The 27920-nt window shown below is 42.2% G+C and overlaps 1 protein-coding gene across 1 annotated transcript in view; it reads left to right on the top strand.

The window, feature by feature from the left end:
* Positions 1–23690, top strand: part of VPS39 (VPS39 subunit of HOPS complex) — a 111904-nt gene extending 88214 nt beyond the window's left edge. The window contains exons 24-25 of the mRNA XM_073609491.1: positions 8114–8205; positions 22963–23690. Coding sequence (XP_073465592.1) covers positions 8114–8205; positions 22963–23038 — 168 coding nt within the window. The 3' untranslated portion in view covers positions 23039–23690. The remainder of the gene's footprint in view (positions 1–8113; positions 8206–22962) is intronic.
* Positions 23691–27920: the final 4230 nt, after the last annotated feature.

The following is a 27920-nucleotide window of genomic DNA, read 5'->3' as shown; positions in this document are numbered from 1 at the left end:
GTAACCAGTGATGCAGACGATAATAGCTCCTTAATTCTTTAATAGGCTTCAGGTACTGGTGCTCAGGAATGAGAACATGCAAAACAGAATGAAGGGACCATCATAGTGTAGCAAGGTAAGCTGCCAGTAACAGATATAGATCAACAAACAAATGCCGACTCGCATTTGAAGCTTCCTGATGTGTATCACACGAAATGCATAGAGGCTATTTGTCCGTCCCTCACTGACGTCGCTTCCCTGTTTGCTGGTTTCTACATCCCCCTGGTCTTGGAACGCATGCCACGGGCGGTAGGAAGGCATGCAGAAGCACATGAAAGCTGTTTATACTGGTGCTAGCACGTAGCACTTTCAAATGTGAGTGGGCATTTGTTTGTTGATCTATATCTGTTCCTGACATCTTACCTTGCTAGACACTGATCATCCCCTAATTTTGTTTTCCATGTTCTCATTCCTGAGCACCAGTACCTGAAGTCTATTAAAGAATAAGGAACTATTATCGTCTGCATCACTGGTTAAAGAGAACCTACCAATTTGGGGTTTCTCCGCACCTAAGTAGTGGTGAGTGCGAACGTCCCACAAACACTGCTAGGTGAACTGTCACGTTTATTATTTTGTTCACTATATTGTCATGAGAATTTGTGTTTTTCACGGATTATCACGGTGATTTAATTTTCTTCAGTCACTATTTTTATTGCTGTGTATTTTTTTTTTAATTGGAGTATTAGATTTGAGTGAGTGCACTAGGTCACTGTATTAACCAATTGGTTGTTTTCTGAGGTAGCGCCACACTTTTTTTTACACTTTCTATATATCTGAGTGGATATCCACTTTTAAAAGGGGCAGCATCACTCATTTATAAAATTCTTTTTGGCACCATGTTTTGTCACTTGATTTTTTACATCATACTTTGAATAGTCTAAGGCAGTGATGGCGAACCTTGGCACCCAAGATGTTTCGGGACTACATTTCCCATGATGCTAAACTACACTGCAAATGTTCCAAAACATCTGGGGTGCCAAGGTTCGCCATCACTGATCTAAGGTTATCAGTGGTGTAACCCAAGGTTCAGTGTTGGGACCCTTACCTTTTTAATATATTTATAAATTATATAGGGTCTGGGATTAAAAATACTATTTCAGTCTTTGCAGGTGACATCAAGCTATGCAGTGGAATAGCACCCTTACAAGACGTCTCCAACTTACAAGCCAACCTCAATGCACTAGTCAGGTCCCTTTCACACTGATCAGGGTTTTTCCGCTTTTGGTAAGGCAAGCAATGTGGATGCAGGGATCTCCCCCACCACGCTAATGCATTTTGACAGCTGGGACTCCCCCCCTAGATCCCTCCGCCAGAATACAATGATCAGCACTGCAGCCATTGGTGGCATGTGCTAATCGAATGCTGGTTTTCCAGCAGGATTTGTTGGACAGAAGCCAGTCTAATGACTGGCTTCTACATTTTAATTTGTGTACAGCCTTGGCCAAAAGTTTTGAGGATGACACACATGTTAATTTTGACAAAGTCTGCTGTTTCAGTGTTTTTAGATCTTTTTGTCAGATTTTGCTATGGTATACTGAAGTATAATTACAAGCATTTCATAAGTGTGAAAGGGTTTTATTGACAATTACATTTAGGTTTATGCAGAGTCAGTATTTGCAGTGACCTCTGCAATTCGCCCTGGCATGCTGTCAATCAACTTCTGGGCCACTTTCTGAGTGATGGCAGCCCATTTTTGCATAATCAGTGCTTGGAGTTTTTCAGATTTTCTGGAGTTTATTTTATTTAGCCTGCTCTTGAGGATTGACCACGGATTCTCTTCTTTTTTTTTTTTTTTTTGTTACCAGGGATGGAGGCAGTTGACAGTAGCAGGCAGTTATCCCCTGCCTAGCTTTATTTGGGGTTTATCTGTGTGTTAGTGCACCATTCTGGTCCACACACACATTTTCTTGCAACATCTTGTTGTTCTAACTCTTGGCGCACTGTACACATTCCAGCATGGTGGCAAGCCTCTTGGCCATGTCTTGTTCGATACCCAGAGCTGCGATGCGCTCTGCATGTCCTCCCCATCCCCTCCACGTCCGCCCCAGGGGGGTCCGGTTTGGTGTGGGGGATCGCTCACTGGTTGGCGTTGTGCAGGCGCGTACCTCTCCATCCTTGCCGACCCAGCTGGACGTGGTGGCGTCAGTCATGGGCGGGTTCCCACCGCCCAGGCAGGGGCCCCGCCCCACGCTTTGTCGGCTCAGCGTGACATTGGTGGTAATCGCCAGCGCAGACGGGTCGCATATCAGGCGCGGTCCTCTCTTCCACACACGTGCAGACGCCACAGCTCTGGAAAGCTCTTGTCTTTAGCATATTAAAGGTAATATTCCGTGACTTCACTATCAAGCCCCTACTCCTCTTACTCTCAAGTTTAGTATCCCTGGTGTATCTCAATGGATTTATTTGTCCATTTCAGATATTTTTCCACCACCTTGACCAATTATTGGCCACATTGTGGAAGAGATGGTTTGCGCTCTGGGGATTATGCCGGTTTGCGCCTGTCATGTGTTGGATCCCTTGCCACCTCAGCTCCGGGGAAGGGCAAACCTCTTCGGCCCAGTCTCTGCCCTACACCACAGCTTGGTTACGTTATAAGTATCCAGAAACTGACCCATTGTCCTTTCTGGCTGCAACTAGTCTATCTTCTGATGTCATTATACTTTATTTCAGAGATCCTATAGCATCCCCCCTGAAGAAGTGTATTCACAGAAACGCGTCGGGCACCAAGGATGCAGCCATTATGCTTTCTATAGGATCCCACTCTGATCAACCTTTTCATGCATCATATTTTTTTAGGCTTACCTTTTACATCATGTTGTCTTGTGCTTCCCAGTTCATATGTATAATTTCTACATGACATACAGTGGGGATCGAAAGTTTGGGCACCCCAGGTAAAAATGTGTATTAATGTGCATAACGAAGCCAAGGAAAGATGGAAAAATCTCCAAATGGCATCAAATTACAGATTAGACATTCTTATAATATGTCAAAAAAAGTTAGATTTTATTTCCATCATTTACACTTTCAAAATTACAGAAAACAAAAAAATGGCGTCTGCAAAAGTTTGGGCACCCTGCAGAGTTAATATCTTGTACTGCCCCCTTTGGCAGGTATCACAGCTTGTAAACGCTTTTTGTAGCCAGCCAAGAGTCTTTCAATTCTTGTTTGAGGTATCTTTGCCCATTCTTCCTTACAAAAGTCTTCCAGTTCTTTGAGATTACTGGGCTGTCTGTCACGCACTGCTCTTTTAAGGTCTATCCATAGATTTTCAATAATGTTGAGGTCAGGAGATTGTGAAGGCCATGGCAAAACCTTCAGTTTACGCCTCTTGATGTAATCTCCCATGGATTTTGAGGTGTGTTTAGGATCATTATCCATTTGTAGAAGCCACCCTCTCTTTAACTTCAGCTTTTTCACAGATTGAATCCATTTTTCCTTCTACTCGTGAAATGTTCCCTGTGCCACTGGCTGCAATACAACCCCAAAGCATGATTGATCCACCCCCATGCTTAACAGTTGGACAGAGGTTCTTTTCATTAAATTCTGTGCCCTTTCTTCTCCAAACGTACCTTTGCTCATTCCGGCCAAAAAGTTCTATTTTAAACTCATCGGTCCACAGAACTTGTTTCCAAAATGCCTCAGGCTTGTCTATATGTTCATTTGCAAAGTTCAAACGCTGATTTTTGTGGTGAGGACGTAGAAGAGGTTTTATTCTGATGACTCTTCCATGAAGACCATATTTGTACAAGTATCTCTTCATAGTGGAATAGTATACCACAACTCCGGTGTCTGCCAGATCTTTCTGGAGGGATCATGCAGTCAAACGTGGGTTTTGAATTGCTTTTCTCACAATCCTGCGAGCTGTTCTGCCTGATATTTTTCTTGATCTTCTAGATCTTGCTTTAACTTCCACTGTTCCTGATGACTATAAAAATCAGGTATCTTATGAATGCACGCCCTCTACACGAGAGATACCTGCACCGCGCCAGTGGCTCCCTAATTATCCTCAAACATAAAAGTGTAATGCACTATCGAGAATAAACCTAATATTAAAACTATTTCCCAGCACCAATAACAGTGATTCAATAATGGGTGAATAGTGTAAAAATGTGTGTGAACAAATGTTAAATTGTTGAGCTGCCCCTTTAAAAATATAATAATCCAATACAATATTTAATCCTGAATATCAGTTATAGATCCAAACATTGGTAAACCGACAAAGAGGTTAAATAGAGGGCGCTCATTAAAGAGTTGTATACCCTGCGGTGTACAAAAAGTAATGACAAACACAGATCTATACAAATATATCAGTGCTTGAATATGTGCAATAGTGGTGGTAACCTCTATTCCTAAATAAAGTGAGGAATAAATAACTAATAAAGTGATAAATACGACAAAATAAATAAATATGCAATTGATAAAAACACATGCAAGTGTTTCAATTCGTGCTGTATGAGAAAAATCTTGTAAACCAAAGCAATGTCCAAACAGGTTGAAAGTGACAACAAATAGTGACGATAAATGTGAAGATCAAATGTTCCACACAAATGATTCCTGGGTGATTGAATGGCACACGCTGAATAACTCCGTGCTTCTTTCACCACACCGCCGTGCTAGTGAAACACACTCTCCAGACATGCACTCACCGAAAAAACATGCCAGCACTCTCATGCACGGCAAAACACGCTCTTTTTACCACACTCCAGGGTAAATAGTGTAGACGAGGTTCAAATGATGATATTCAATGGGTCCACATAAAAGAAAGTAAATGCTCCAATAGTGTAATTCAGCAAAAACAACTTTATTACAAATCACTGCAATCCTCACACATCGCACTCACATTGGTGTAATGAAAAACGAGCATAAAACGTGTACTGAACAGCAAACTTCAACTTGTGGATAACCAATATCAAAAGGTCACGGCGGACCCGAGGTGTGCAGCTGCTGGGTATAATCTCACCCCTCCCTCGGGAATCCTCCGTCCTTTAGAGCCCTCGTAATCCTCTCCTCCTGTATGGCTAAGCGTGTACGTCACAGATCACAGGTCATAGCCACGCCCCGACATGTTTCGTCACCTGGAGTGTGGTTTTACCCTGGAGTGTGGTAAAAAGCGCGTGTTTTGCCGTGCATGAGAGTGCTGGCATGTTTTTTCGGTGAGTGCATGTCTGGAGAGTGTGTTTCACTAGCACGGCGGTGTGGTGAAAGAAGCACGGAGTTATTCAGCGTGTGCCATTCAATCACCCAGGAATCATTTGTGTGGAACATTTGATCTACACATTTATCGTCACTATTTGTTGTCACTTTCAACCTGTTTGGACATTGCTTTGGTTTACAAGATTTTTCTCATACAGCACGAATTGAAACACTTGCATGTGTTTTTATCAATTGCATATTTATTTATTTTGTCGTATTTATCACTTTATTAGTTATTTATTCCTCACTTTATTTAGGAATAGAGGTTACCACCACTATTGCACATATTCAAGCACTGATATATTTGTATAGATCTGTGTTTGTCATTACTTTTTGTACACCGCAGGGTATACAACTCTTTAATGAGCGCCCTCTATTTAACACCATTGTTCCTGATGACTGCCATTTCTTAATTACATTCCGAACAGAGGATATTGACATCTGAAATCGCTTTGCTATCTTCTTATAGCCTTCTCCAGCTTTGTGAGCGTCAACTATTTTCAGTTTCAGTTTTCTTGACAACTGCTTAGAAGAACCCATGGTGCTGATTGTTGGGGCAAGGTCAGATGAGTCTGGCCATTTAAAACCTTTGAGATTGACATCACCTGGTCTTCCCAGATGATGATTGAGAACAATCCATGACGCTGGCAGGTCTCAGCTTTGCAAAGGGGGCAGTGCATGCTATAAATTCTGCAGGGTGCCCAAACTTTTGCAGACGCCATTTTTTTGTTTTCTGTAATTTTGAAAGTGTAAATGATGGAAATAAAATCTAACTTTTTTTGACATATTATAAGAATGTCTAATCTGTAATTTGATGCCATTTGGAGATTTTTCCATCTTTCCTTGGCTTCGTTATGCACATTAATACACATTTTTACCTGGGGTGCCCAAACTTTCGATCCCCAATGTATGTGTTAGCTATTCATTGCTCAGATATCATGTTGATTGTTTTTTTATACATGTATTTATGTAGGACATGTCTTGTGCACATGCACACGCAACCTTTTACATCTAATATACACCAGTATGATTTATATGCAATATACTTGAACATTTTTTATCTTAACCCCAATCTGTCAACTGCCTCATTTAAAGTCCCACTGCCCCTTTTTTTCTCTTTTGAACCTGGGATGGAGGCACAACCCTGTGCCTCACTCAAAGTCCCAAAACTTTCCATTGCTACAGGTTCTCAATGGGATAAGGTCTGGGGAGTTTCCTGGCCATAAACCCAAAATGTTTGATTTGTTCTCAAATTGATGTTTTGTTCCCCAAGCCACTTATTTATCACTTTTACCTTATGGCAAGGTGCTCCATCATGCTGGAAAAGGCTATGTTCATCACCAAACTGTTCTTGTATGGTTGGGAGAACTTGCTCTCGGAGTATGTTTTTGTACCAGTCTTTATTCATGGCTGTGTTCTTAGGCAGAATTGTAAGTGAGCCCACTCCCTTGGCTGAGGAACAACCCCACACATGAATGGTCTCAGGATGCTTTACTGTTTGCATGACACAGGACTGATGGTAGCACTCACCTTTTCTTCTCCGAACAATTTTTTCCAGGTTCCCCAAACAATCGGTAAGGGGATTCATCAGAGAAAATTACTTTACTCCAGTCCTCAGCAGTCCAATCCCTGTAGCTTTTGCAAAATATCAGTCTGTCCCTGATGTTCGTGGAGAGAAGTGGCTTCTTTGATGCCCTTCTTGACACCAGGCCATCCTCCAAAAGTCTTTGCATCCCTGTGCGTGCAGATGTACTCACACCTGCCTGCTGCCATTCCTGAGCAAACTCTGCACTGGTGGTGCCCCAATCCCGCAGCTGAATCAACTGTAGGAGACAGTCCTTGCACTTGCTGGACTTTCTTGGGTGCTTTGAAGCCTTCTTCACAAATGCAGTGGAAATGTTTTTTATGGAATTAAGTTCATTTTGATAATCTGGAGTATAAGCAAATTGCTATCATAAAAACTGAGGCAGCAGACTTTGTGAAAATTTATATTTGTGTCATTCAACTTTTTGCCACAACTGTATACGTAGTTTAAGCCTCTTTTAATGTAGTGGTGCAGCCCATTCAAGAATATAACTACTGTGCAGGCTGTGCCAGAGATGATTTCAGGACCAGGATATAAACGCTACAATAGGCTGTGTCAGAGGGGTATTAAAGGGGTTGTTAACCTTCGTGTTTTTTCACCTTAGTGCATCCTATGCATTAAGGTGAAAAAACACCTGGCAGTGACTAGCCCCCCAGCCGTACCTTACCTGAGCCCTGGAACTTGACCCGGCGGAGACGCGCTGTCTCTCTGTCCGGGGTTCTCGGCTCTTGATTGGATAGATTGAAAGCAGCGGGAGCCAATGGCTGCGCTGTCAATCAAATATGACGCGGGCGCTGGGGGGGGGGCGGGCCGAGTCATAGATCCAGCAGCTATGGACGCCGAATGCTGGACTCGGGAGCGCGCCCGCAAGGTAACCCGCTCGGGAGAGCGCTTCTTCTGGGGCAGTGATGGCGAACCTTGGCACCCCAGATGTTTTGGAACTACATTTCCCATGATGCTCATGCACTCTGCAGTGGAGCATCATGGGAAATGTAGTTCCAAAACATCTGGGGTGCCAAGGTTCGCCCTCACTGTCCTAGGGGGTTATCTGATGTGGGGAGGAGCCGCCGGGGGACCCCAGAAGATGAGGTTCGAGGCCACTCTGTGCAAAACGGGCTGCACAGTGGAGGTAAGTATGATATGTTTGTTGTGTTTTTGTTTTTAAAAAAAAAAAACAAACCGTTACAATCACTTTAAGCATCTGGAATTAAGGTAGGGTAGGGGGTATAAATATATATATAAGCATTTATAAAAAAAACTTTTATACAGAAACTAATGTGCAGTTCACCTTTGCAGGTACAAGAGGAGAGAATTTCCCATCAACAGGTGAAGTGTGTAATCACAGAGGAGAAGATATGTAGTGTATGTAAGAAAAAAATTGGAAACAGGTATGTAGTGACCCCATTCCAATAAGAGAAATCTTTTTTACGTATGTTCATTTAGTCTGCAATTCTTTTCAGGACTTCAATAATATAAACAATACAATAGTTCGATGATAGACTCGATGAGCCACCTACCTTCTCAGTTCAGTATGTTGGCTGAGAGGACAGATTGCACTCTCTCTACTAGGGCAGGGTTTGTAAAATTGTTTTGCAGCAAACTACTGTAATTCCACCCACCCATGAAATTCACTGTATTTAAGTATATGTAAATCTCGTCACTAAAACCTCATATAATCTTTAAAGTGGTTGTAAACCCTTACAGACTACTTTTCGCTACAGGTAAGCCTATAATAAGGCTTAGCTGTAGCTACCCAGGAGATCTCCTAAAACCTGCACAGTTGTGGAGATATCCCCTGTATTTGCATGTGCCGACGTCATCGGCACATGCGCACTGACACAAACTGGAGCAATGGCACGTATGTGCCGTTCTTCAGTGAGTGTGCCGTTACTGCACGCATGCGCAGGAGTGACGTCATCGCGGCTCCGGCCAATCACAGCGCCGTAGCCGCAATACCCGTAAGTAACCCCCGGGAGTGATGTCTGTGTATGGGCACTGCAGCAAGGGCTTTGATCTCAGGTGAGCATTGCATAATGAGCTAGTATGCTATGCATACTAGCTCATTATGCCTTTTGTCTTGCAGGTGTTAGTTTGTTTTTTTTTTTAATTGGGTTTACAACCACTTTTAACAAGTAGTTTTAACAGCCCTTTTCATTATTTAAAATTTTGCACTTTTTATAAAAAATATATATCTGGAGGTTCTACCATGAAGGTCCTTAACCAGACATTAACTGTTACAGGGTGACAATGCACTGCACATCTCTCAAATGTTCTTACCCTGTCACAAGCCAACACACATTGCACAGGCATCGTCTATTTTTGTGGATTTTCTGATGGCTAGTGTACTGGAAAATACATTTTGCTTTGTATATCCCACTTTTGTCACCATCGGGATCTGAACAAGGGCATACAGCAGTTGCTGGAGTTCATACACGTAGACAGGAAGTAGCTGCAAAGAGACTGCAGAAAAACAGCAGTGCTCAGATGAAGCAAACTATTGGGAACAATGGTGGAATAAAGTGACACTGACCGTCACAGAGCTCTGGTTACTGCACTTGCTCTTTGTTCATCACTCTCAGAGGACTCATACCGGGCTGTTATTTGGAGTCGCACGCTACCATTTTTTGAACTGTACTTTGCGTGTTCCTTTGGACACCTTTCCACAACCTTAGTGCTATTAGTTTATCCTTATTTGTTTACACATGTATTATTGCAATTGCACTTTTATATCACTTTTACTGTAATTTCTTGGGTTGCTACTGGTAGTTATACCTGGATGAAATAGTTTTCACTTTGCCCATCATTATTTTGATTTTATGTGCATGACATTAATATTAGAATTCACTTATTAGGTTATATCTGGATGGTTTATTATTGCTTTAGATGCATTATGCACTTTAAATAGTGAGGTCACTTCACTATAGTTTTTGCACTTTTCCAAAGGCATTGTCACATACCTGATTACTACACATCTATGGAATATATTTTGTATATCTAATCACTTCTTTATTAGGAGTCCACTCATCACGTTTATTTTTGCTTGTTTTGATGAGTAAGGCGTCCACATTTCACATTTAATAATTTCCATATTAGGAGTCCATATATCACGCTCATTATTGGTGGATATATACTATGTGTTTTGACGAGTAAGGTCACTTCACTTTTTATCATTTTGCACAGTATGATTGTCATTGCTACTTACTTGACTATTGCACGCTACATTGTAGATTTTTTTCATCATCCTTATTGATGACCGTATCTTCTCATCTGATATTTGATTCTAGAATAGGTAGCACTACACATATATTTATCTAATATTCCTTTGAGTTATGTGAGTGTACTTTTTATGTTGGCGGCTTCCTGGTGTTTATATACGAGTTGGTTTTTGCGCACTAGTTACTACTTGTTGCCTATCTGCCTATAAGGACACACATTCCTCCAGCTCTCCTATACGAAGGCCCTGGACTCTGTCATCCTCTCTTAATTTTGCAGCCAGGGGCTCAATAGCCAATGCAAATAAGGTGAGCGACAGAGGATACCCTTGCCTAGTCCCCCTATGTATAGCAAATGCCTCAGAGATAAGCCCATTAATTCTAATGCGAGCCATAGCCTCACAGTATAAACGCTTTACCCAGGAAATAAATCGCGCTCCAAAGCCCAATTTAACTAACACTTGGAATAGATATGCCCATTCCACTGAATCAAAGGTTCTTTTTGTGTCTAGTGACATTATTACCCTACCATCCACACTGTCACGGGTGAATTGTAAATTAACGAAAAGACACCTAAGATTAATATGTGCACATCTCCCCGGCATAAAGCCAGTCTGATCTCCCCCCACCACCTTATTAACCACGGTTTGCAATGGCCTAGCTACGTCAGTGTTTATTCATGAAATGGGACAACATGATTTTGCATTCCTACGGATCTTTCCCTGGTTTGGGGAGCAGAACTATCAGAGCCTCCTGCATAGATGCTGGTAACATGCCTTCCTTTCTGGACAGAGTAAAGACTCGTAAGAAATGAGGCACCAGCACATCGCCATACATTGGGTACCCATCTAAACCCGGAGATTTATGGGGCTTAAAGGAGGCTATCGCATTTTACACCTCTTCCCTAGTAACTGCCTGATCTAACCCCTCACTCTCTTCACCAGAGTGGGAAGCGCAATAACTCTTTCAGAGCATCATCCATAACCCCTCTCTGAGACTGATGCAAAGATCTGTAAAACTGTTCAAATGTCGATAGAATTTCCTATGAATCCTAACTAAGAACCCTTGAGAAATACGAATGTGTATTATCGAAGTTGGAGTAGAAGTGGGCCTCTCTAGAAGTGCTAAGAGATGACCATTCTTCTCTCCAAATATCCATCTACATTGATCCAGCTGACTTTTACTAGACCGCTCCGCCATAAGTAAGCAATAAGAACGAACATAGTCCTGCCATGTCTTATAATTATCTGAGGAGGAGTCGTTCACATAGCAATGTTCCACCTGAGCTACCTGTGCATCCAAACTCCTAGAAAAGTTTCTAACCTCCGTCATATATACCCCTCTAAGAGTTGCCTTAAAAGCGTCCCATTGGTTATGTATAGCAGTGGTATTATTATTTTTTGCCCAATAATGATTTATCGCCTTAGAGCAACCAATTTTCACATATTCCTCTTGAAACCATCCAGCTGTCATACACCAATGGCGAATTCAATCGATGTCACCCACCCTTAAGCCAACTTCCATAGGAGAGTAATCCGAAATAGCCCTTGACAGATACTGAAGGCCCGCCAATGGAGTGAGCAACATATCAATACGAGACAATATACGGTGAGTTTCTGGCGGGAAAATTCCCTGAACCCCCAGGTGCCTCTGTCTCCAAGCATCTACGAGAGCATAATAATCCAGCTATGTCTCCAAAACTGGAGGAGACCCAGACAAACATGCATGTCAATCCAAGCTAGCATTCAAAACCACATTGAAGTCACCCTGGAGTAGATAAGTCCCCTCCGCCACCGAGACCATCTCTGAAAGTATACTTTCCAGTACCCTATAGGAGAAAGGAGGAGGAATAAATCGACTAAGGTGAAACAGGTATTCAAAATTTTACACAACACAACGACATACCTCCCTCCTGGATCAATCTTAATCCGTATAATATTAATATTTATTGATTTTTAGTAATCAAGGTGGCTACCCCTCTAGAATAGGTAGAATACCAAGCATTACACATTTGAGCAATATTTGCACGTCCTAAGGTCATGACTCTGGAGCCCTGCAGATGTGTTTCTTGAAGCAAAATAATGTCAGGCTTATACTACTTTATGTAATCAAAAACTAAGGAGCATTTAACCTTTGAATTTAAGCCTCTGTGCCATGGTCTTCTATTCAGAGATATTTTAATGGATACCACCAGCTCCAGAGTCAATTTCCCACATTCTCCAGCATTGTGCAGCAGAAACTGCCCAAAATATCCATATAGAGTCACCCCAGAATAGGATGGGTAAGAAACACTCTCACGTAAGGCATAAAACATCCCAAACCCCTCCCCACACCCAACATGTTGTGTGCTCTATTCCCATAACACAGCCAAGGAAATTGACTTTGGGGCTCAAAGGTCTACACCCCCACTCCCAACTGCAAGAAAGTCACCTTTTGTCCGTTGAGATAAGCTATCACATTTAAGACAAGAGGGGGAAAAAAGGGAGTGGGGGAAGAACAGAGAACAAAATTTGCAATTATACCAAGCGTTCTGCGGGAGACTAAATCGGCATATAGTTCTGTAGTAGAGCAGAGTTAGAATCAGTAAGAGTCTGATGAGAGAATATTCCAGCCCAGACTGTCTGTAAGCAGATTTTACATTTATGCAGTTCATCTCTCATCATCCAACCACCTGGGCACACGCTTATGGATCCATAGTGAGTACTCCACAACTAATGCATCTCACAAGGATGTAGCAACATAACTGCAAACCAGTCAGAAAAAATGCCTTGGAGAATGCATATCTCTAAAATTAAGCCGGAGAAAAAAAATCAAAGGGCAAAAAATGCCAAACAATGAAGAACAGGTTTTAACTTCCAGGAGTAAAGGTACCTCTACCAATCGTGGGATGAAGAACCCTTTATCCACTCAAGCTGCTTCTTGTTGTGCCCGTGCATTCGGACCTCCCCTGGCATCCAGCCATCTTGATACTTCCACTGGATTAATGGAGAAGGGCACTTTCCCTCGATCCACAACTCGCAACTTAGCAGGGTCGACCATACTGTAAATTAACTGACTTTCTCTGTCTTTTTTTCACATGCACAAAACTGGCCCATTGCTTCTGGGTAAAGTGATATACGTTTGCCATTGTGCATAAGCTCACCTTGTACTCTAGCCGCTCTCAAAATATTCTCTCGATCTCTGAAGTGCAAGATACGAGCAATCGCTGGTCTAAGAGGGGCCGCAGGCCATGGAGGCCTGGAGGGGATCCTATGTGCCCGCTCAATGGCAAAAAGGTGTGAAAAAGTAGATGCTTCCATGTTTCCTTTGAGCCAGCCTTCCAGAAAATCCTCAGGTTGCTTGCCCACCAAACAAATATTATTGCGTCACTGTTTGTATTCCATGTCACCCAGCTTATCAGTGTTGGCCGTTAGCTCTTTCTGAGACGCCTGTACAGAATCCTCCAAGGGACACACCACAGCCTCTAGGTCACTGATTCTGTGTTCTGCTTCAGCAGCCCTCTCTTTCATTGTCTGCATGTCCTGCTTTAATGAAGGACATATCCATCCTGATGCCATCTATGTTCTCAGTGAGGTTAGATTGGCAGAGATGTATAGCTGCCATAATCTGTTTACGTGAAGGCTCCTGTTTCTCTTGCTCTTCATTTCTCCCTCCAGCAGTTTATCTAAAGAATGTCCCCTTTTTAGAGAACGCTCTTAGGCAAAGGGCTTACTTTCAGTAAAGCTTCCTTTTCTGCAGCCAAGGATTGTGACACTGTCTGTGACTCCTCCTCCGCTCCTTGTGCTTCCCGTCCGCCATTGCCGCTATCTTAAGAGAATTCAGCCAGCCGTTCTCCTGGGGATTTGCTCGTCGGCGGCCCGATTTTTACCATGGTCACAATCGCTCTGGGAAAGGGACTGCAAAAGCTTTTCTTTATGCCCACCTTATCGATCCTCTACTACCCAGGATGTCAGCAGGATATCGTCTCCCGGACCGGAGCTCTCTCTTGCTGTTGTTGACTCACTGGAAGCCAGCTCCACCCCCCGGATTAAAGTATTTTATTAATAATAAAAAATTTGTGGTACATTGCTTTAAAGCGATTCTGTCACCAACTTTATTGTTGGTAAAAGCACAGTATAGTCAAATATTTAATATGCTTACTTGCAGTGTTTGTTCCTTTTTTTTTAAACCAATACAATTTTATGGACTTAGGAGCTAAATTGAGGAAAAGGACCTCCAAGGTAGTATTCTCAGAAATACTACCGGTACCTCGAGCCACACCAGAGAGGCAGAGGGAGATTAGGGAAGTAAACAAGTGGCTGAGGAGCTGGTGTAGAAATGAGGCGTTTGGGTTCCTGGAGAACTGGGGCGACTTCTCAGTCGGTTATCAGCTCTGTAGAAGGGATAGACTGCACCTAAACGGGGAAGGTGCAGATCTGCTGGGAGTGAAGATGGCCGAAAAGTTAGAGGGGCTTTTAAACTAAGTGACGTTGGGGAGGGTCCAGAGGTAGATATAGTCAGCACGGAACATATTCCAGAGGGTAGTAGTGGTGGGGGCATTAGCGGTAGGTAAAGTATCTAAACCCGAGGTAAGTATAGTAACAAGTCCTATTTGCAACCCCAGAGCACCCAATAAGGAGATAGTATGCGACCGGTCTAAACTATGTGGCTTGTTCACCAATGCCAGGAGTCTGGCGGACAAGATGGGAGAACTAGAGCTACTGTTGTTCGAGGAGGATTTCAATTTTGTAGGAATTTCAGAGACTTGGTTCAACAGCTCTCATGATTGGCTGGCAACCATTCAAGGGTATTCCCTATATTGCAGGAAAAGAGAGGGTAAAAAGGGGGAGGGGTATGCCTGTATATCAAAAATGATGTATGAGTGAATGTGAGAGATGACATCACTAAGGGAGCAAGGGAGAAGGTGGAATCCCTATGGGTAGAGCTACAAAGGGGGGAAACTAAGGGTAAAGTAATACTGGGAGTATGCTTTAGGCCCCCTAACCAGAGGAAGGAGGCGGACCTCCTATCACAATTTGGATTAGCGGCAAGAATCGGAAGTGTCATTATAATGGGGGATTTTAATTATTGAGACATGGACTGAGTGGAAGGAACAGCGCATTCATCTAAGGCTCGCCAGTTCCTAAATGTCTTACAGGACAATTTCATGGGTCAGTTGGTAAATGCACCAACTAGAAACAAAGTGTTATTAGACCTATTGATTACCAACAATACAGACCTGATCACTGATGTGGAAATACGGGGCAATTTAGGAAATGGCGATCACAGGACAATTGGCTTTAGTATAAATCACACAAATAGGAAACATAAGGGGAATACAAAGACACTCAATTTCAAAAGAGCCAACTTCCTTGAACTACAATCCTTGCTAGAATATAATACTTGGGATAAAATCTTAGGAGCAAAGAACACGGAGGAAAAAGGGTATGCTTTAACAGCATATTAAATAAGGGCATTAGCCAGTGCATCCCAAAGGGCAATACATTTAAAAGAGCTAAAAAAAGGCCTGGGTGGCTTAACTCCAACATAAAAATGCATATAAAAACAAAGGAGAAGGCCTTCAAAAAATACAAGGGTGAAGGATTATCAGCATTCCAACTTTACAAAGAATGCAACAAAAAATGTAAGGGTGCAATCGGGATGGCTAAGATGGAACGCGAAAGGCACATAGTGGAGGAGAGTAAAAAATATCCTAAGAAATCCTGTAAGTACATAAATGGTAAGAAAGGGAGGTCAGATCATATTTGTCCCATAAAGAATGATGAAGGGAATCTGGTTACTAAGGATGGAGAGATGACAAAGGTATTTAATTTATTCTTCTCCTTAGTCTTCACGAGGGAATCGGGGGGCTTCAGTAACCAAAACTGCAATGTTTATCCTCATGACATGTCATAGGAAGCACCCTCATGGCTAACAGAGGACAGAATTATGATTGTTACGTTTTTCAAGTCTATTTCTAAGTCACCGGGACCAGATGACTTGCACCCGAGGGTCCTTAACTACTCAATACAGGGCACTTGCACTTGCACTCCCTTCCTGCCCATGCCAATTTTCAGCTTTTCATCGCTGTCGCTGCTTAAATGACAATTGCACGGTATGCTACCCAAACAGAATTTTTATCGTTTTGTTACCACAAATAGAGCTTTCTTTTGGTGGTATTTGATCACCTCTGCGTTTTTTTTTTTTTTTTTTTTAGTTTTTTTTTTTGCTAAACAAATAAAAAAAGACCTAAAGTGAAAAAAAAAGTTTTTCTTTTGTTTGTTATAAAATTTTGTACATAGGTAAGTTTTCTCCTTCACTGACGGGCACCGATAAGGCAGCACTGACGGGCAGGTATAACAAAGTGTAGCGCTACAAAAAATGAAATATGAATAATAAAGAAAACAATTGAAAAAATATAAAAAAATATAAAAAATAAAATCTCTGGTGTCTATTTAGAAGTCCATCAAATATAATAGTGATTTACAGTCCATATATAAGTGAGGCCATCATGATCACCATATGTAGAAAAATGGAAATTGTGAAAATACCACCACCAGAGTAGATGGAGGCCTACCAGAAAGTTCAGACCCAAAATAGCATGTGCTCAAATGGGTCAAACCAGCTCTTTTTGTCCACCGACAATGTAAGGAAAGTCTTGATGACAAGCAAAAGATTAGGTCTTAAAGCGGAGTTCCACACAAAAATGGAACTCCCGCTTTTCGGAACCCCCCCCCTCCGGTGTCACATTTGGCACCTTTCAGGGGGGAGGGGGGTGCAGATACCTGTCTAAGACAGGTATTTGCACCCACTTCCGGCATAGACTCCCATGGGAGTCTACGCCACTTCCCGTCCCCACCGCGCTGTCTCCTGGGAACACACAGCTCCCAGGAAAGAGCGGGGACCACTTGGGACGCGCAGCGCGACTCGCGCATGCGCAGTGGGGAACCGGGAAGTGAAGCCGCAACGCTTCACTTCCTGATTCCCTCGCCTAGGATGGCGGCGGCAGCTGCCGAGAACCGAGCGGGTTAAGGTAAGTGGCCATGTATTAAAAGTCAGCAGCTGCTGGCTTTTAATATTTTTTTTTTTTTTGGCGGTGTGGGTGGACCCCCGCTTTAAGAACCTTCACAGAAGTGTCGTATATAGAAGCATGTGAAGATACCATAACCAAAGTGACTGGAGGCTTGCCGGAGGGTTTGAACCCAGAACGGCATACGCCGTATGGGTCAAACCAGCTTGTATTGCCCACCGGCAATAGAGGGAAGGCCTTGGCAACCGGGAGGAGATGGAGTCCTAGGGGGCTTCATGAAAGTGTCTTGCTCTGTGAAGTCTCTGGATTGTCTCTTGTGCTATGGATGAGGCTGCAACTCCTCCAGAGCAGCAGATAAAACGGCCACGGCGGACCCAAGGTGTGCAGGCATAAGGTTGAATCTCACCCCTCCCTTGGTCCTGGATCTAAACCTGTTCGTCAACTTGCTGGTGTTATCTGCTGCTCTGGAGGCTTTGAAAGGCTTACCTTAGTCACTTTTGCTGTCTTTTAACTTGTACCATGTGAGTTTAAATCTTGAAGGCTGTTTAGTGTTTTCATTAAAGCTTTGTTTACGGTATTACACTATTGGTACACTTTTTTATTCACATGTGGAGATTATATGAGACGCATGGCTGGAGTTCGGATGCTTGCTCTAAAACCCTATCCATGTGGTTTAAATGCGCTTTAGCCTAACATGAGAATGTAGGCATTGGAATTTGGTGAGTGCGTTTCTTTAGGGGAGTGGAATCACAGACACATTGGTGTGGTGAATGGATTAAGAGATCTTCACATCGACTATAGATCCTCTTCAATACTTTATGTACTTTATTTTTTATATTTTGGAAACTTTTTTTTTTTGTAGCTTCACTAGCTACATCATATCACTTCACTTGTCACAGGGTGTTTAGTGCTATTTCTCAATTTAGTGCTTTAGCATTTATTATATTTTAGCACATGTCAGTTATATTCTCATTTGTAAATTGTGAGTCACATGTCACTTTAGGGGATTTAATACTCCTTGTGCACAAACATTTAGCGCCGCTAATTTTGTGTCATTATCCCAGATTGACCAGTAGTTAAAATTCAGCTTTTATATTTTATCCTTTTAAGTGGCAGCTTCTGCATACTCTGTATCTATCCAGAGGCGCAGTGGCGGTATTTTGAGTAGTGGCGCCTTTTTTCTCAATTATACCCACAGGATTACACTGATTAGCATTTGCCTGGTGGTCTAGGGTAGCGTACCTGGTGGTCCAGTGTGGTGGCATCCCTGGTGGTCCTGGGTGGGCATCCGAGGGGGGGCTGCGCTGATAAACAATCAGCACAGACCCCCCCTGTCAGGAGAGCAGCCAATTGGCTCTCCTCTACTCGCATCTGTTAGATGCGAGTGAGGAAAAGCCGATCAACGGCACTTCCTGTTTACATCATGATCAGCCATGATTGGACACAGCTGATCACGTGGTTAAGAGCCTCCGTATTGGTGTGTCAGACTGACACACCGCACCACCGATCGCCGCGATGTGCGCCCATTCTGAGAGGCCGTCATATGATGTTCACCCAGAACGAGAGCCGCGCCACCCAGCCGTCATTTGACGGCCGGCGCGCGGGATGTGGTTAAGGAACTCCATCAAGTAATTGCCAGAGCATTGTTCCAAATTTCTAAGAACGGTCTACTGACTGGAATGGTACTAGCTGATTGTAGAAAATCCAATGTAGCACCAATTAAAAAAGGGCCAAGATAAATCCCTGGGAATTACAGACCAGTTAGCCTAACATCAATTGTATGCAAGCTCTCAAGGAACTATATACAAGATTTTAGTAATGAGAACGTTATTAGCAGTAATCAGCATGGATTCATGAAGAAGCGTTCTTGCTAGGGTTGTCCCGATACCGATACTAGTATCGGTATCAGCACCGATACCAAGCATTTGCCCAAGTACTTGCCCAAGTACTTGTACTCGGGCAAATGCTCCCGATGCTTCCGCCGATACCTGTACAGTCAGCGGTGAACGGCGTGTGGGGGAGATACAAGCTTCTCCCCCCGTGGCTTTCAGCTGCTTAGTGACATACAGCGGTGATCGGTGCTTGTAACTCCCCCACACGCGATCACCGCTGACTGTCACTGCATCCTCCTTCATGCCCCCTCCGTTCCAATGTCCCTCTTCGTTCCGCTGTCCCCCTCCGTTCCTCTGTCCCGCCGTTCTGCTGCCCCCCCCTCTCTTCCTCTGTCCCCCTCCGTTCTGCTTTCCCTCTCTCTTCCTCTGTCCCTCTCCGTTCTGCTGTCCCTCTCTCTTCCTCTGTCCCTCTCCGTTGTGCTGTCTCTCTCCATGTCTTCCTTTGTGAATGGATAGAGTCAGCTGACTCTGTCCATTCACATAACTGAAACGTTGTAATCTCCTGTGATTATGATGTCTCAGTTTATGAATGGAGAGAAGCCGCTGTCTTCTCTCCATTCATTCTCAGTGCAGCTGAGGCTGCAGAGAAAGAGACTGGGGAATCTCTATCCTCGGTCTCTTTCTCTGTCTCAAGGGGGAGATTTCAGGTTTTTTTTTAAATAATTAAAAAAAATATTATTGTAAAAAATGTAAATAAAAAAACACACAGACACCGTTCACCCCCCCCTGAAAAAAAAGAAAGCATTGTTTAAAAAAAAAAAAAAACACTGTCACGTGACCTTAAAAAAAAAAAGTATCGGTTTCGCAAATATTTGAAAAAAAAGTATCGGTACTTGTACTCGGTCCTAAAAAAAGTGGTATCGGGACAACCCTAGTTCTTGCCAAACCAATCTATTAACCTTCTATGAGGAGGTGAGCTGCCATCTAGATTAAGGAAGGGCCGTAGAAGTGGTGTATCTGGATTTTGCAACAGCATTTGACACAGTTCCCCATAAACATTTACTGTACAAAGTAAGTTCCGTAAGCATGGACTATAGGGTGAGTACATGGATTGAACTCGCCCCTGTAGCCAGTTTTCAGAGGGTAGTGATAAAGGGGGAGTACTCGGAATGGTCCAGGGTGGAAAGTGGGGTCACCCAGGATTCTGTCCTGGGACCAATCCTATTCAAATTATTCATAAATGACCTGGAGGATGGGATAAACAACTCAATCTCTGTATTCGCGGACAATACTAAGCTAAGCAGGGCAATAACTTCTCCGCAGGATGTGGAAACTTTGCAAGAAGATCTGAACAAATTAATGGGGTGGGCAACTACGTGGCAAATGAGGTTTAATGTAGAAAAATGTAAAATAATGCATTTGGGTGGCAAAAAAATGAATGCAATCTATACACTGGGGGGAGAACCTCTGTGAGAATCTAGGATGGAAAAGGACCTGGGGGTCGTAGTAGATGCTGGGCTCAGCAATGGCATGCAATACCAAGCTGCTACAAACAAAGCAAACAGAATATTGGCATGCATTAAAAAGGGGATTAACTCCAGAGATAAAACGATAATTCTCCAACTCTACAAGACTCTGGTCCAGCCGCACCTGGGGTATGCTGTCCAGTTCTGGGCACCAGTCCTCTCAGGAAAGGATGTGTTGGAACTGGAGAGAGTCCACAGAAGGGCAACAAAACTAATAAAGGGTCTGGAGGATCTTAGTTATGAGGAAATGTTACGAGCACTGAACTTATTCTCTCTGGAGAAGAGATGCTTGAGAGGGGATATGATTTCAATGTACAAATACTGTACTGGTGACCCCACAAACAGGGATAAAGCTTTTCCGCAAAAGGGAATTTAATAAGACACGCGGCTATTCACTAAAATTAGAAGAAAAGCGATTTAACTTTAAACTGCGTAGAGGGTTCTTTACTGTAAGAGCGGCAAGGATGTGGAATTCTCTTCCACAGGCAGTGGTTTCAGCGTGGATCATCGAAGTTGTCAAACTATTATGCACCTGAACGACCACAACATACAGGGATATACAATGTAATACTGACATAAAATCACACACATAGGTTGGACTTGTCTTTTTTTTTCAACCACGCCTACTATGTAACTATGTAATATTTTATTGTCTTGCAATAAAATTGTCGTGCCTCTGAACTTGTTGGGAATTGACACTCCAAAAAGTAATTCCTGTAGCATCTCCTCACTCTTTACACTACTGTATGCAGTGCAAATCTGTGCTGCAACAAATAGCTGGTGTGGGTGCTGTAATAGCTAGTAGCTGCATTGGATAACATTAATAGTTCTAAATAGTTCAATATTGATTCCATATCCAGCTTCAAACATTAGAAGAAATAGAACACTATAGAGCAGTTTGTTTTTACACCCCTGTATTCTACAGTACCCTAAATAATTATTTCACCTTTCACCAAACTTATAATTGTATGTCATGTAGGTAGGTTTAGATTTCATAGATGGCTTTTTCTCCGCTCATATAGGTGATTCAATTTCTTTATTAGCACTGTACACACTACATGCAGCTGACAAGTAGCATAAGTGCTTTTCTGCTGCTAGGTCAGTACATTTCTCTCCAATAAAGGATCCAGATGCTAAACTTAGAAACTGATTATGTATTTGGCCGCCTGTTTCTTGTTTATATATACATTTTAGGGCCTGGTAAGACATCAGTGTTGCCAACCTACCAGATTGAAATTTACTGGCACAGCCAAGTTTTTACTGGCATTTTACAAAAGTTACAAAATGAGTGCACATTTCAGCTACAAACAAGTAAAATATGCAAATAGCAATGTGGTTTAAGGTAAAAAAACATTTCTGTTATCAATATAATAAGGGCTTATTATTTAGCCAATCAGTTTTTGTCACCTATGTCAAACTGGAGAGATTTCCCCTTTATTTCTGTTCCATAGCCACCACAGAAAGTGAGGGGAAATCCCTGGTAGCAACTAGGATCACCAGAATTTGTCCCCAATTCTAAAGACCTCCCATCTCCCTCAATCCACCTCTCTCCATTAAACTGTCCCTCCAACCATGCCTCTGTTGTAGGTCCCTCCAACCTCTTCACCCTCCATCCCCTTTATCCCCTCTGTTACTTTATCCCTCCCATCTTTTCATAACTCTATCATGCCATCCTTCTATCCACAAAGATGATTGCAAGCAAGACTGCATGTACATGTGGGAAGTATCATCTGATATCTTAAGGTAAGGAAGTCCTGAGAATGCAGGCTTGCTTTGCTTGTGTGCCTGCCCTGGGCTGGTTCCTTCGTGCTGTGGATGTCTGGGCAGCTGTTCAGCTGCTGGGCAGGTCTGTGTCTGTTCCCGTGGAATCTGGATGGTCCGGACACTCCATCAGACCACCACGAGGGCTCCTCTGTTCTGGCTGCTCAGCTCCTGATGTTTTCAAAGGCTGGCACGCCTGGCGGGATGCACCATGACACCACTCACCTCGCCAGTAGAGCGGGGCACGGCCTCTGTCATATCTGGGCCCGGGTGGCCCCTCCGGTGCTGGCCGAATACAGGATCGGATCGTCTCGGGCATTTCCAAGCGGAGCCCGTCACAGCTATTTTTTTTTTTTTTTTTACTGTCACCTTTCTCCTATTTTGTGCATTTATGGACAGGGAGAAAAGTGCCTTGTTTTACGGGCCTTCCGTAAAAATATAGACGGTTGGCAACACTGAGCAGCTTGTAAAGTGTACTCTTAGTACTTTCTGCTCTTCTGTGGAATTTCAGATTAGGTGGCTATGATTAAATGGTGGTTCCTCATTAGTACTTGTACCCCTAATAAGGTTAAAAAGTGTCAATACTGGGATCACCTGTTTCTTTACAATTACATGTTGGCTAAATCGAAATTTCCATTTAACTTGAAGCAGCTTAACAAATATACTGAATAAGAATAATATGTGTTTATCATTGTGACAGTTATTCAACATAGGTAATCAGGTCAGCTATCCTCTTTCAGGAATCTATATGAAGTGTAAACATCAGTATCAGTCCTTCATTTGTCTTGTTTTCCCTTATTTACAGTGCTTTTGCCCGCTATCCAAGTGGCACTGTTGTCCACTATTTCTGTGCAAAGGATACCAGCTCTGTTGACACCTGAAGTCTCGTGGAAAGAGCAATGCAAACAAAGGCATCAAATGAACTCTGCAAGGGCTGGAGGGACTTTTGTTCAGGAAGATGAACTGTAGCCACCAAGTCACACATGGAAATATGACCTGTAGCCACCAAGTCACACATGGAAGATGACCTAAACCTACTTGTCGCACATGGAAGATGCCCTAAACCCACCAGTCACTCATGGAAGGTGATCTTGCAATCACCAAGTAACACATGGAAGGATTCCCAATGAGTGGTGCACAGTTGATAAATGTGTCACCTGTCTAAACGCTAGACTAGACTCTTCGCCTGAACAATTTAACTATATACCTAATCCTGATATAAACTAAAAATAGCTGTGGTTAGGAGAATCTACAAAGTTAAACATTCTGCAGAGAAAATGTTACATGGTCTTGGATGAAGTAAGATGTCCAGTCAACTTTTTATATGTTGTACAGGTTTGTTTATGTATGTAAATAGAAGAAGTTTATAAAACTGATCTAATATTGGACAATATATGGTACTTTGACAATCCATTCACAGCACTGGCTTGTATAATATGAAACCTACAAGGTGTCTACACAAAAGACAAGTTTGGGGTAACACAGTAACTACTATCAGTGTGACCATAAATACAGCTTTGTGTCCATATGTCACTATTAGTCCTTTTTATTTATTCTGTGCTGATGAATTTGTCGGATTATGCCACATTCAGTTCTTTATTAGAAGTCTCCAAATGTTTTCTGCTACAGCACAAATGAGTGTGTCAGCTTTACTTTTTTTCTTGGCTTTGGCAGGGCTGCTGATAAGGCAGTACAGCCAGCCTTTGTGTAGTGGGCCTAGGATCCATAAGTTCAAAAGGGACAGCCTTATTACTAACTCAGATGCTCTTGGGCCTCCCCTACGCTCCTCTCCCACTGCCAGTTCTGGGGGGGATATTTCAGAATGGAGGGGGATGGAAAATGTGTCATACTTACCAGCCACTTCCTTTTCTAAATGGACACAGTGAGTGATCAATACCAATTGTTCCTGTGTCCATTCAAAACTGGAAGCATAGTAAACTGTTTATTATGCTTCAGTTTGTGAATGAACAGGAAGCGGCTCAGTACAGAGCACTTCCCATTCATTATACCTAAATAAGAAAGTGCGCTGTCTCGAAGTGTCTGTCGCACCAAAAAGTGAACAATTGATATATAAATAAATGATATGCCAAAAATAGACTATTTCATATAGTGTGCAAAATCGCATTAAAAAGTACATAAGTGAAGAAAGTTGATGAAAGATACAAAAGTACCAAAATTAAAGTCCATCCAGGTGCTGGAAAAAGTGCTTCAGTGCTGAAAGGTGCTTATTAAACTGAGAAGCCTCTTACCAGACAAATTTAAAAGGCTAAAAATAAAACCTATGTGGCTCATGGCCAAAGTTAAAATGGCTATAAATAATAAAAAAGAGCTTTTAAAAAATATAAAAATGAAGGAACGCTGCTATCATCGTTTAAATGTTACAAAGAATATAACAGAATATGTAAAAAGGAAATCAAGGATGCAAAAATTCAAAACGAATGACAGATTGCAAAAGATGGGACTAACCCCCAAAAATTATTCGAAGATATTAATGGTAAAAAAGGTCAGGTCTGAGCACAATAGGCCTTTTACAAAATAATCTAGAGTGAGTGACTGGGGACAAAGAGAAGATAAATATATTAAATACCTTCTTCAGCTCTTTGTATACAAAGGAGTATGGGGAGCTCATGTCCATAATGGGGGTGGTATTGACACAGCCCCAAATGATCCACAATGGCTCAAAAGTGATATGGCCCAGAAATATTTAGACAGAATAAAGGTGGATAAAGCACCTAGACCAGATGGCATCCGCCCACGAATCCTAAAAGAATTGAGCTCTGTAATTTCAAAGCCATTGTTTCTAATATTTAGGGACTCGTTAATGATTGGAATGGTACCACTGGATTGGCGCAGGGCCAAAGTGGTGCCCGTATTTAAATAGGGATCAGTCTTTATCAAGCAACTATAGACCTGCTAGTTTAACTTCTGTAGTCGGGAAGATACTGGAGAGTTTAATAAAAGTTCTTGCTGGGTAAAAAGTATATTAGGCAACAAACAACATGGATTCATGAAAGACACAAGTTGTCAAACAAGCCTGATTTCTTTTTATGAAGAGGTAAGTAAAACCTTGGACAGAGGGGTGGCTGTGGACGTGGTATACCTGAATTTTGCAAAAGCGTTTGACACAGTTCCCCACACACGGCTAATGTGTAAGGTAAAGTCTACAGGCTTGGAAAAGATCAATTTGTAAATGAATAGAAAACTGGCTAAAAGACACAATTCGGAGAGGAGTGGTTAATGATTCTTACTCTGAATGATGATGTTGGGACCCTTACTTTTTTAATACCTTTATAAATGATATAGGGTCTGGGATTAAAAGTAACATTTCTGTCTTTGCAGATCACACTAAGCGATGAAGTGGAATAACGTCCTTAACCACTTCAGCCCCCGAAAGATTTGGCTGCTCAATGACCCAGGCAATTTTTTGCGATACGGCACTGCGTCGCTTTAACTGACAATTGAGCATTCGTGCGACGCTGTACCCAAACAAAATTGATATCCTTTTTTTCCCTACAAATGGAGCTTTCTTTTGGTGGTATTTGATCATCTCTGCGTTTTTTTTTTTTTTTTTTGCGCTATAAACAAAAAGAGCGCCAATTTTGAAAAAAAACACTATTTTGTACTTTTTGCTATAATAAATATCCCCAATTTTTTTTTAAAAAAGCTATTTTTTTCCTCAGTTTAGGACGATGTGTACTCTTCTACATATTTTTGGTAATAAAAATCGCAGTAAGCTTATATTGATTGGTTTGCACAAAAGTTATAGCGTCTACAAAATAGGGGATAGATTTATGTAATTTTAATTTTTTTAATAGTAATGGCGGCGACCTGCTATCGGGACTGCGACATTATGGCGGACACATCGGACACTTTTGACATGTTTTTGGGATGATTGACATTTATACAGCAATCAGCGCTATAAAATGCACTGATTACTGTATAAATGTCATTGGCAGGGAAGGGGTTAACACTAGGGGGTGATCAAGGGGTTTACTGTATTCCTTAGTGTGTGTGTTCTAACTGTAGGGGGAGGGGACTGACTATAGGAGATGATGGATTGTGGTTCCTAGCTATTAGGAACTCACAATCTGCATCTCCTATCCTCACAGAACAGGGATTTGTGTTTTTACACACGTCCCTGTTCTGCCTCTCTTGCCCATGATCGAGCATGGCTGGCGGTCATTGCGACCGCCGGTCACGAGCACCAGCACCCCCGGAGTGCAGCACGCGCGCTCCTGCTATCCCGCTTAAAGGAGCGGACGTTCAGCTACGGCGGTTCGCGGTATTGTCCAGACCTGTCGCAGTATAATGACAGCGCCTGGTTGGCAAGTGGTTAAAGGGTGCCTCCAATTTACAAGCCGACCTCAATGCACTGTCTAATTGGGCAACTAAGTGGCAAATGAGGTTTAATGTTGATAAATGTAAAGTTATGCACTTGGGGGCCAAGAATATACATGCATCATACATACTAAGGGACGTACAACTGGGGAAATCCATAGTGGAAAATGATCTGGGAGTTTTGGTAGATCATAAGCTCAATAATAGCATGCAGTGCCAAGCTACGGTTTCCAAAGCGAGCAAAGTCCTTTCTTTTATTAAGAGAGGTATGGACTCCCGAGAGAGATATCATTTTGACCCTGTACAAATCATTAGTAAGACCCTGTAATATGCCATTCAGTTTTGGGCACCAGTTCTCAAAAAGGATATCTGGGAACTGGAGAAAGTGCAGAGAAGGGCAACCAAACTGATAAGAGGCATGGAGGAGCTCAGCTATGAAGAAAGATTAGAGTAACTGAATCTATTCCCTCTTGAGAAGAGGAGATTATGGGTGGATATGATCAACATGTACAAATACATAAGTGGTCCATATAGTGAACTTGGTGTTGAGTTATACACTTTAAGGTCATCACAGAGGACAAGGGGACACTCTTTATGTTTAAAGGAAAAAAGATTTCATCTCCAAATATGGAAAGGTTTCTTGACAGTAAAGCCTCGTACACACAATCAGATTTTCCGAGGGAAAATGTGTGATGTCAGGCTGTTGGCGGAAAATCCGACCGTGTGTATGCTCCATCGGGCAATTGTTGTTGGATTTTCCGCCAACAAATGTTGGCTAGCAGGTTTTCAAATTTTCCGCCAACAAATGTCTGTTGTCAGATTTTCCGAGCGTGTGTACACAAGTCCGTGGGACAAAATTCCAAAGTACAGACACGCATGCTCGGAAGCAAGGATGAGCCAGAGGCAGTCGGTTTTGTAAACTAGCGCTCGTAATGGAGAATTAACATTCGTGACGTGGCAAATTATGAAATCTCCAAATGCAGCGCATATTCTCTTCTTTTTTAATGGGATAATAATGAAGCTGCTTTGCTGGTGATACTGATGGGGTTATTGTAAATTAATTTTCAAAGGCTTTTTTTTTCTAGTGCTATCAAGAGTAATATTTTTATGCTTTTTTTTCATTTTTTTATTTGGGCAACTTACCACAACACCATTATCCTGTAGTTTATAAGATCAAAGATACAACTATGTTGGTGTCCCTTGTTAATTTTACATTGTATTTTTTAAAATCCAAGTGCCTACTCCCAAACTCATTTGAAGTAAAACACATAGCCAAGTAGTATTCTACACAATTTTTTCATTTTGCATTAAAAAAAACAAAATTAGACATGCTATCTGCCAATAGAACTTAACCAAAAAGTGCATTCTATGCATTCACAAATAGACCAAATCAAATCATTATTCAACCAAAAAAATAATGTCAAA

This window comes from Aquarana catesbeiana, linkage group LG13, assembly GCF_042186555.1.
Source record: "Aquarana catesbeiana isolate 2022-GZ linkage group LG13, ASM4218655v1, whole genome shotgun sequence".
Lineage (NCBI taxonomy): Eukaryota > Metazoa > Chordata > Amphibia > Anura > Ranidae > Aquarana > Aquarana catesbeiana.
Note: the sequence above shows the minus strand (reverse complement) of the source record. Positions and strands in the feature narration are given on the sequence as shown.